Genomic DNA, 11232 nt, shown 5'->3' with positions numbered 1-11232 from the left:
CTCAAATAATATGCTGTGTCCAGGTTGGTTCATCAGGTGCTCTGCTATGGCTGATTTCTCTGGTTGAAGTAGTCTGCAGTGCCTTTCATGTTCCTTGATTCGTGTTTGTATTAAAAAAAACTCTAAAATTACAACAGCAAAACAGCAGAGAGGAAACAACCAGGCACATCTTAACACCTCTCAACAAAAGATTTTCCCAGGCTCAGCCAGGCCTTCAAATGCTAATGAAGGTGGTCAGTTGAAACATTCACACCTAGCTCCAGCAGAGAAGAGCTCTTTGCCCCACCCCAGCCATTCCACAGATATATAAACCCATTGTCCTATTTCCAACAGACCTCACTACCTCTGAGGATGCTTGCCATAGATGCAGGCGAAACGTCAGGAGAAATGCCTCTAGAACATGGCCATATAGCCCAAAAAACCCACAAGAACCTAGTGATTCCAGCCATGAAAGCCTTCGACAATACAAGGACAGATTATTTGTGGAGGAGAGCTCGTTTCAGTGGAGGTCGTGGAGCAAAAAATACACAAATCAGCCAAGAACATTAATAATAATATAATACTAATAAAACTTTATTTATACCAAGCTCCATCTCCCCCAGGGGGACTCGGGGCGGCTCACACAACAACAACAACAACAACAATGATAATAATAATAAACCTTTATTTATACCCCGCTAACATCTCCCGAAGGGGTCGGTGTGGCTTACAAGAGGCCGAGGCCCAACACATTAATAAAACAACAGCATAACAAATACAACAATAAATAATCTCATAAAACAAGCAATAAACATTAAAACAATAGCAACAAAACATTAGACAATAACACCACGATGCATTGAAAACTAAGCCCGGGCCAAATGTAATAATTAAAATTTTAAAAATGCTGGGCATGACAGGTGAGATGGATAGGTTTTTGGAGATAGGTGCGGTGTACAGACAATCTTAAATCTCTTGTAAAGTGCATTTGGGACATGATGCTTGGAGTTTCCTATTCTGGGAAGGCACACTGGAACAACCACATCTTCAAGCTCCTCCTAAAGACTGCCAATGTTGGGGCATGCCTGATGTCCTTAGGGAATGAGTTCCAGAGTCGAGGGGCCACCACTGAGAAGGCCCTGTCCCTCGTCCCCACCAATCGTGCTCGCGATGCAGGTGGGATCGCAAGCAGGGCCTCTCCAGATGATCGAAGAGATTATTATTTTTATTATTATTACTAGCTTGGGGACCCGGCGTTGCCCGGGTTATTAGAGAAATGGCGTAATGGCGGTTCTGTATGCCAAGTTTGGTCTTTATTGGTCTTTGGATAACGGCTGCATTATTTTCAGGAAGTGAGTGAAGGTACTTGAAGTCCCATCATCCATGGGCCACCCTCCTACAAACAGCAGCAGGATATAGAGTGGGTCATGGGGGCTCTGTGTGCCAAGTTTGGTCTTTATCAGTCATTAGATGAGGGTGGCAGTGGTGTCAGTAAGTGAGTGAAGGTATTGCAAGTCCCATCATCCAAAGTCCATCCCCTTTCAAATTGCAGCAGGATGTAGAGTGGATCATGGGGGCTCTGTGTGCCAAGTGTGGTCTTGATTGGTCATTAGAAGAGGGTTGCAGCAATCTTTGGAAGGGAGTGGAGGTACTTGAAGTCCCATCATCCATGGTCTGTCCTCCTCCAAACTGCACCAGGATGTAGAGTGGGTCATTGGAGATCCATGTGGCAAGTTTAGTCTTGATTAGTCATTGGCGAGGGTCTCAGTGGTCTCAGGAAGTGAGCAAAGGTACTGCAAGTCCCATCATCCATCTCCAAAGTTTTCCAAATAACACCAGGACGTAAAGTGAGTCATGAGAGGTCTATGTGCCAAGTTTGGTGTTGATCCGTCATTGGATGAGGTTTGCAGAGGTCTCAGAATGTGAGTGAAGGTACTGGAAGTTCCATCATCCATGGTCCACCCTTCTCCAAAACTGCAGCAGGATGTAGAGTGGGTCATGGGGGCTCTGTGTGCCAACTTTCGTCTTGATTGGTCATTAGATGAGTTTTGCAGCAGTCTTGGGTAGTGGAGGTACTTGAAGTCCCATCATCCATGGTCTGTCGTCCTCCAAACTGCTCCAGGATGTAGAGTGGGTCATTGAAGCTCCATGTGCCAAGTTTAGTCTTGATGAGTCATTGGCGTGGGTCTCAGTGGTCTCAGGAAGTGAGTGAAGTGACTGCAAGTCCCATCATCTATTGTCAAATTCTTCCAAACCGTACCAGGATGTAGAGTGAGTTATGCGGGCTCTCTGTGTAAATTGTGGTCCTGATCCATCATTGTTGGCAGTTATAATGGTCTTAGGAAGGGAGTGCAGGTATTGCAAGTCCCATCGTCCATGGTGCATCCTCCTTCAAACTGCACCTGGATGTAGAGTGCGTCATGGAGACTCAGTGTGCCAAGTTTGGTATTTTTTGGTAATTGGATGAGGGTTGCAGTGGTCTGAAGAATGAGCAATGGTAGTGCAAGTCCCATAATCCACGGTCCATCCCCAGCCAAACCACACCAGGACGTAAAGTGGGTCATGAGAGGTCTCTGTGTGAAGTTTGGTCCTGATCAGTCATTGGATAAGGTTAACAGCGGTCTCAGAAGGTGAGTGGTGGTACTGCAAGTCCCATCATCCATGGTTCATAGTCCTCCAAACTGCAGTAGGATGTAGAGTGGGTGATGGGGGCTCTGCCAAGTCTGCTCTGTATGGGTAGTGTTGTGACCCAGCCCCCTTTGGCCTTTCCTTTCCTCTCTTTCTCATCTCGGAATGTTGGATTTGAGGCTGGCCAATCAGAGACCATATGCAAATTTCCTTCTGTCATGCCCCGTTTCTGTCATGAACCCTCTTCTCCACCAGGGGCTCCTATTGAAGCTGCCCAATCAGAGACCATATGCAAAGCACCACAGCGGTAGCCAATCAGAACGCTGGCACATACCCCTTCCGCCCTCCACACTTCCTCTGTCCTTCCCATACAAACACTCTTCTTTATTATATATACAGATTTCACAGTTTTGTATACCGAGCTTCTCAATCTCGTTGAGGGACTCAGCCCGGTTTACAGCCATAAAAACATATACATTCATTAAAATATCATATATCACAAATTACAAAACAACTTTTAAAACACTAAATATAAAACTACAGTGGTCAGTCGTCCTAATAAGATGGATCTATATCCACTTCCATCCAGAGTCCTATGGTGTTGTCTCATTCCTCGAAGGCCTGACTCCACAGCCACATCTTCACCCGTTTCCTAAATGTTAGGATGGATGGGGCGGTTCTGGCCTCCAGAGGGAGAGAGTTCCAGAGTCGTGGGGCCACCACCGAGAAGGCCCTGTCCCTCGTCCCCACCAGCCGCGCTTGCGAGGCCGGTGGGACCGAGAGCAGGGCCTCTCCAGACGATCTTAGTAATCTTGATGGTTCGTAGGGGAGAATACGTTCGGAGAGATTGCGTGGGTTCGTACACAGAGAAGCAGTCATGCAGGTAGGCGGGTCCCAAACCATTTAGGGCTTTGTAGGTGAGCACCTGCACCTTGAATTTGGACCGGAAAATGAACGGCAGCCAATGGAGCTCCTTAAACAGGAGGGTTGAATATCAGGATCTAAGATGGATGCAAAAAGAAAACCCTCACCATGTTCAAAAGCAGCTTGGATGGAGAAAAGTCTAAGTTCCAAGATAACTTTTCCTATTACCCAGTATAAGATGTGTGTGTGTGTGTCTGTGTGTGTGTGTGTGAGAGAGAGAGAGAGAGAGAGAACTCACTGCTTAGATCCCAAATTTTACAGTGGTGTAAATCAATAGGGAAAAATACACAAATCTGCCAAGAACATTACAGTATTAAAATGATTTTAAAAAGAAAGAAAACATCATGAAAGTCAGCCTCTGAGCAGAGTAATCCAAGGTGAGCAGCCTGTGTTCTGAATATTCATGAAATAGAAGGAAAACCTTTTTGGTACCTGGTAGTCTTCATCTTCCTCCTCCTCGCTTTCATCTGAGTCTAGCGATTTCTCCTTCTTCTTAGGTTCACCTGTTGCCCCGTCACCTCCTTCCTCTTCCTCCTCTTCCTCCTGTGATAGAAGGAGGACTATCAACATGAAGACAGTACAGAGCAGGTATGAGTAAACACAGGCCGGGGGGCTGGAGGTGGCCCCTTGGGCTCTTTTCTCAGGCCCTCCTCCCTCTCACCATCTTTTCCTTCTTTCCTCCCCTCCCTCTTTCCCTTCCTTCTCTTCTCTTTCGTCCTTCCTTCCTTTCCTCTTTCCTCCCTCCTTCCCTCTCTTTCTCGCTCTCCCCTCTTCCCTCTTTCTCGCATAGTTTCATCTATGCTGATGATCGTGCCATCACCACTCAAGCAGGGAGCTTTGAAATGGTGGAACAGAAGCTCTCCGAATCTCTAGGTGCCCTTACTGCCTATTACAGGGAAAACCAGCTGATCCCCAACCCATCCAAAACACAGACATGTGCCTTTCATCTCAAGAACAGACAAGCATCCTGAGCTCAGAGGATCACCTGGGAAGGAATCCCACTGGAGCATTGCAGCGCACACAAATACCTGGGAGTCACTCTGGACCGTACTCCGATCTACAAGAAGCACTGCCTGAACATCAAGCAAAAAGTGGGTGCTAGAAACAATATCATACAAAAGCTGACTGGCACAACCTGGGGATCACAACCAGACACAGTGAAGACATCTGCCCTTGTGCTGTGCTACTCTGCTGCTGAGTGTTGTTGTTGTTGTTGTTATTATTATTATTATTATTATTATCTTTATACATCAAGCAAAAAGTGAGCGCTAGAAACAATATCATACGAAAGCTGACTGGCACAACCTGGGGATCACAATCAGACACAGTGAAGACATCCGCCCTTGCGCTATGCTACTCTGCTGCTGAGTATGCATGCCCAGTGTGGAACATATCTCACCACGCTAAAACAGTGGATGTGGCTCTTAATGAGACATGCCGCATTATCACGGGGTGCCTGCGCCCTACACCACTGGAGAAATTACACTGCTTAGCCGGTATTCCACCACCTGACATCCACCGAGAAATAGCAGCCAATAGTGAAAGGACCAAGGCAGAGACATCTCCAGCTCATCCCCTGTTTGGGTATCAGCCAGCACGTCAATGACTTAAATCCAGAAATAGTTTTCTTAGATCTACAGAGACACTTGCTGGAACACCTCAGCAAACGAGAGTCCAAAAGTGGCAGGCTCAAACGCAGAACCTCAATCTGTGGGTGATACCAGATGAGAGACTCCCCCCTGGGCACACAGAAGACTGGGCGACTTGGAAGGCGCTGAACAGACTGCGCTCTGGCACCACGAGATGCAGAGCAACCTCAAGAAATGGGGCCACAAAGTGGAATCCTCGACATGCAAGTGTGGAGAAGAGCAAACCACTGACCACCTGCTGCGATGCAACCTGAGCCCTGCCACATGCACAATGGAGGACCTCCTTGCAGCAACACCAGAGGCACTCCAAGGGACCAGATACTGGTCAAAAGACATTGAAACAACTATCAAGCTTGCAAATTTTGTGTTTTTTGTCTGTTTGTTTTGTTCTGTTAGAAATGTAATACAATGGTCTGGTTGCCCCTGACACGATAAAAAAAAAAACACCTCAGTGAGGCCATTATCAATGATAATGTTATGCTCATGTGTGGAGAATAAAGTAAAGGCTGGAACAGCCTCTGAAAGAAGGCCTACTTCGCCTTCTCCAGTATCCCAGGATGGGTCACTTGCTATCCTCTGGAGGTTGCAATGCAAGGCTCATTGTCCCTCACAACTGTTAACTCTTAAAAAACAAACCACTTTGGATGACGCTTACCTTGGCCTTCTGTTTCTCTGCTTGGAGTTGGGCATCAATCTCCTCGGGGCTTGTGTATTGCCGTGCTCGGCCTTTGTGGCCCCCTTTCCTACCTGAAATGACAGAAACAACAAAAGTGGGCTATGAGAATCCAGGTAAGCCATAACTCCTAGAATGATTCCATCAGCGTTGCCTCCAAAAAATCCTGCAAATCTCTTGGGAAGACAGGCGGGGAAATGCCAGCATCCTGGAAGGAACAAAGACCACCAGCACTGAAGCAATGGTCCTCCGCCATCAACTCCGCTGAACTGGCTGTGTTGTCGAAATGCCCAATCACCATCTCCCAAAGCAGTTGCTCTACTCCAAACACAAGAACAGAAAATGAAATGTTGGTGGTCAGGAAAAGAGATTTAAAGATGAGCTTAAAGCCAGCCTTAAAAACACTGCCATAGACACAGAGAACTGGGAAGCCTTGGCCCTTGAGCTCTCCAGCTGGAGGCCAGCTGTGACCAGCAGTGCTGCAGAATTTGAAAAGGCACAAATGGAAGGTGAAAGGGAGAAATGTGCCAAGAGGGAGGCGAGTCAAACCAACCCCAACCGGGACCACCTTCCATCTGGAAACGGATGCCCTCACTGTGGGAGACCATGCAGGTCAAGAATAGGGCTCCACTGTGACCTACGTGCCCACCGCCAGTACACCAATCTTGGAAAACAATCCTACTCGGACAACAAGGAATTACCTAAGTAAGTAAGTAAGTAAACTAAGTAAGTAAGCCAGAACTTTACAGGATCAACCATAAAGCTACAGGAGTGTGTAAACTTTCCTTCCCAAAAATTGCTACCTTTCCTTGCAAGCTGACTTCTCCATTTGTCCCAGAGAATGCCACCGCCTTCTCAGCCCTAGCCTTGCATGTCCATAAAGGCTACTAGATCACAGGAATTTCAGTAGTCTAACATACTGCAGCTTTGAGTCCCATCCGTGGGAGAAAAGTGGGATAAAAGTAAGTAAGTAAATAAATAAATACATTAATAATAATAATAAAAATAATGGGTTGTTGTAGTTTTTTCCGGGCTATATGACCATGGTCTAGAGGCATTTCTCCTGACGTTTCGCCTGCATTTATGGCAAGCATCCTCAGAGGTTGTGAGGTCTGTTGGAATAGGACAATGGGTTTATATATCTGTGGAATGGTTGGGGTGGGGCAAAGAGCTCTTCTCTGCTGGAGCTTGGTGTGAATGTTTCAACTGAGCACCTTCATTAGCATTTGAAGGCCTGGCTGAGCCTGGAGCAATCTTTTGTTGAGAGGTGATTAGATGTCCTGGAGTGTTGGATCACTCCAACAACCACCATGTCAGACTACACAGAGAAGCCATTGAAATCCACAAGCATGTGGACAACTTCAACAGAAAGGAGGAAACCATGAAAATGAACAAAATCTGGCTACCAGTATTAAAAAACTCTAAAATCAGAACAGCACAAGAACAGAGAGGAAACAAACAAGGACGTCTAATCACCTGGCAAGCATCCTCAGAGGTAGTGAGGCCTAGGGAACTAGGAAAAAGGGTTTATATATCTGTGGAATGACCAGGGTGGGACAAAGAACTCTTGTCTGCTGGAGCTAGGTGTGAATGTTTCAACTGACCACCTTGATTAGCATTTGATTGCCTGGCAGTGCCTGGAGCAATCTTTTGTTGAGAGGTGATTAGATGTCCTGGAGTGTTGGATCACTCCAACAACCACCATGTCAGACTACACAGAGAAGCCATTGAAATCCACAAGCATGTGGACAACTTCAACAGAAAGGAGGAGGCCGTGAAAATGAACAAAATCTGGCTACCAGTATTAAAAAACTCTAAAATCAGAACAGCACAAGAACAGAGAGGAAACAAACAAGGACGTCTAATCACCTCTCAACAAAAGATTGCTCCAGGCACTGCCAGGCAATCAAATGCTAATCAAGGTGGTCAGATGAAACCTTCACACCTTGCTCCAGCAGATAAAAGTCCTTTGTCCCACCCTGGTCATTCCACAGATATATAAACCCATTTTCCTAGTTTCAACAGACCTCACAACCTCTGAGGATGCTTGCCATAGATGCAGGCGAAACATCAGGAGAGAATGCCTCTAAAACATGGCCATATAGCCCGGAAAAACCTACAACAACCCAGTGATTCCAGCCATGAAAGCCTTCGACAATACAATACAATAATAATAATAAAAAATACCTGCTGAGACACCTTTTCTATGCTAGGTGACTTGAGAGTGTAGAGATTGAATCACTTCTCATTTCTGGTTTGCTAAAGCTTTTATTTCTGGGACCTAGAATGTAATCCTTTCCAAACAACTGCCAACAAGTCTGCCTTGGGCAAAGGGACAGTCATGTAGGTAAAGGGATTGGGCCAACTGATGGTCCCCTGAAGAAGACTTGGGCATCATGAAAGAAACATATTTAGATTTGACTCCATGGAGACCATCATCAGCCCTATGAAGAGCGGCTTAAAGAGCTGGGCATGTTTAGCCTGAAGAAGAGAAGGCTGAGAGGAGATATGATAAAGGTAAAGGTAGACATTAAGTCCAGTCATGTCTGACTCTGGGGTGTGGTGCTCATCTCCATTTCTAAGCCGAAGAGCCAGCGTTGTCCGTAGACACCTCCAAGGTCATGTGGCCGGCATGACTGCATGGAGCGCCGTTACCTTCCCGCTGGGGCGATACCTATTGATCTACTCACATTTGCATGTTTTCGAACTGCTAGGTTGGCAGAAGCTAGGGCTGACAGCGGAAGCTCACGCCGCTCCCCGGAATCGAACCTGCGACCTTTCGATCAACAAGCTCAGCAGCTCAGTGCTTTAACCCACTGCGCCACGTATAAATACGTGAGAGGAAGCCACAGGGAGGAGGAGGGAGCAAGCTTGTTTTCTGCTTCCTTGGAGACTAGGACGCGAAACAATGGCTTTAAACTACAAGAAAGGAGATTGCATCCGAACATGAGGAAGAACTTCCTGACTGTGAGAGCTGTTCAGCAGTGGAACTCTCTGCCCCGGAGTGTGGTGGAGGCTCCTTCTTTGGAAGCTTTTAAACAGAGGGTGGATGACCATCTGTCGGGGGTGATTTGAATGCAACATTCCTGCTTCTTGGCAGAATGGGGTTGGACTGGATGGCCCAGGAGGTCTCTTCCAACTCTTTGATTCTATGATTCTATCACAGTGCTATGGAGTTTGCATGCACTCAAGGAAGTGAAAGTACCACAACTACGGTTTGCATCAGAAAGGACCCCCTCCTTGGGCATCAATCAATGCTTCAAACAGCTGTCGCTCTCCGTCTCCCAAGAAAGGAACTCTGGATGATGCTGTTCTATTGGCACCGTGAGGACCTAAACACTATGTACTGAATGAGAAAATCAGAGTAGAAATATTCCGTGACTCTGCACTGGAAATATTTCTCTTTGAGGCCATCCGTTGTGTTGTCCATGCTTCACAATCTCTTCGGGCAGAAGTGCCGTTCTCCGTTTATGCTGACAGAGAAAGTGACCTCTCTGCTGAGCAAAAATAATGCTCTAGGCACAGATTTCAGTTCCTTGAGAAGTCTGACTTGGCCACGGTGGTCCATGCTCTTCTTACATCCCAAATAGACTACTGCAATGCACTCTACATGGGGCTGCCTTTGAAGACTGCCCGGAAGCTTCAACTAGTCCAACGGTCAGCAGCCAGGTTGCTCACCAGCGCGACGTACAGGGAACATACAACTCCTTTGTTACACCAGCTCCACTGGCTACCGATCAGCTTCTGAGCACAATTCAAAGTGCTGATTTTAACCTTTAAAGCCTTAAACTGTTCTGGCCCAGACTACCTGTCTGAACGTATCGCCTGCCACGAACCATCACGAAGTTTAAGATCTTCAAGAGAGACCCTGCTCTCAATCTCACCACTATCGCAAACACGGTTGATGGGGAAGGAAAATCAAGACCTGGTAGATGGGACCAAGCATTTGATCAGTGAACAGCAAGTGGAAGAAGATCACACAACTTATGGCAATGAATTGACCTGGACTGGTTTTTGGATTTTGATTTTAATGGATGTGTTTTAATTAATTGTTTTAACTGTCGTTTTAATTTTTTGATTGTACTGTGGTTCTTTTCAAGATGCTAGCATCGTAGGACGCTTTTGTTAGGCCGCCCTGAGTCCCCCTTGAATTGGGACTGGAAAATGAATGGCAGCCAGAGTAGCTCCTTAAACAGGGGGGTAGACCGCTCCCTGTAAGTCGTACCAGTTAGTAACCTAGCTGCCGCCTGTTGTACCAATTGGAATTTCCGGGACGTCTTCAAGGGCAGCCCCACATAGAGTGCATTACAGTAATCCAATCTGGAGGTGACCTGCTACATATTAGGGAAGGAGTATCTTCCTCCTTCATGAGTAGACCTGGCTCCTCTCTCTTTTGTTTTTCAGCACATCCAGGGAAGCAGAACCCAACTCCCTGCCTCCCAAGGCAAAGCCAGCATGCGGTAAAGCAATGCTGGCAGTCTCCCTCTGGAAGCCGTCCAGTCTGGGTGTGGTGCAGAAACAGCTGCAGTCCAACTCACTCCATGTTCGTGAAAGCAATCAACCAGGCTGCCAGACTCATAAGAGCAAGCCAGCTTCTCCACTGAGGAGGGACAAGCTCCGTCATGCTCCTTTGCTTTTGCTAGAAGCTCACCAAGCATCTCACTGCCTTTCTCCCTCTCCTCCACTCAGCTGCATCCTCTTCTCTTAATATACTGTATATACTCGAGTATAAGCCTAGTTTTTCAACCCTTGTTTTAGGCTGAGGCAGGCCGTTCTTCTGTTTCCGCCATCTGCTTCTCTGGCCCTGAAACTCAACAAAAAAGCTCCTGTTTTGTAGCAGGTTTCCTATGAAGCGAGTGAGGTGGTAATTCTTTGTGATATTATACATTTTTCTCAGGAGGAGGTGGTGGTTTACAGTATCATAAGCCGCTAACAGGTCTATGAAGACAACCTGGGGATCACAACCAGACACAGTGAAGACATCTTCCCTTGAACTATGCTACTCTGTTGCTGAGTATGCATGCCCAGTGTGGAACACATCTCACCACACTGAAACAGTGGATGTGGCTCTTAATGAGACATGCCGCATTATCACGGGGTGTCTGCGCCCTACACCACTGGAGAAATTACACTGCTTAGCCGGTATTGCACCACCTGACATCCGCCGGGAAGTAGCAGCCAATAGTGAAAGGACCAAGGCAGAGACATCTCCAGCTCATCCTGTGTTTGGGTATCAGCCAACACGTCAACGACTTAAATCAAGAAATAGTTTTCTAAGATCTACAGTGACACTCGCTGCAACACCTCAGCAAGCAAGAGTCCAAAAGTGGCAGGCTCAAACCCAGCACCTCAATCCGTGGGTGATACCAGATGAGAGAC

At 46.8% G+C, this 11232-nt stretch overlaps 1 protein-coding gene across 1 annotated transcript in view; it reads right to left on the bottom strand.

Moving 5' to 3' along the window:
- LOC137098012 (28 kDa heat- and acid-stable phosphoprotein) overlaps nucleotides 1-11232 on the bottom strand; it is a 28485-nt gene that overhangs the window by 7319 nt on the left and 9934 nt on the right. Inside the window, exons 2-3 of the mRNA XM_067473685.1 lie at nucleotides 5836-5927; nucleotides 3964-4074 (exon numbers count right to left, since the gene is read on the bottom strand). Of these exons, the coding sequence (XP_067329786.1) occupies nucleotides 3964-4074; nucleotides 5836-5927 (203 nt within the window). The remainder of the gene's footprint in view (nucleotides 1-3963; nucleotides 4075-5835; nucleotides 5928-11232) is intronic.

The sequence above is a fragment of the Anolis sagrei genome, chromosome X (assembly GCF_037176765.1).
Source record: "Anolis sagrei isolate rAnoSag1 chromosome X, rAnoSag1.mat, whole genome shotgun sequence".
Classification (NCBI taxonomy): Eukaryota; Metazoa; Chordata; class Lepidosauria; order Squamata; family Dactyloidae; genus Anolis; species Anolis sagrei.
The sequence above is the reverse complement of the archived record's forward strand: the minus strand, read 5'-3'. Positions and strand labels throughout refer to the sequence as shown.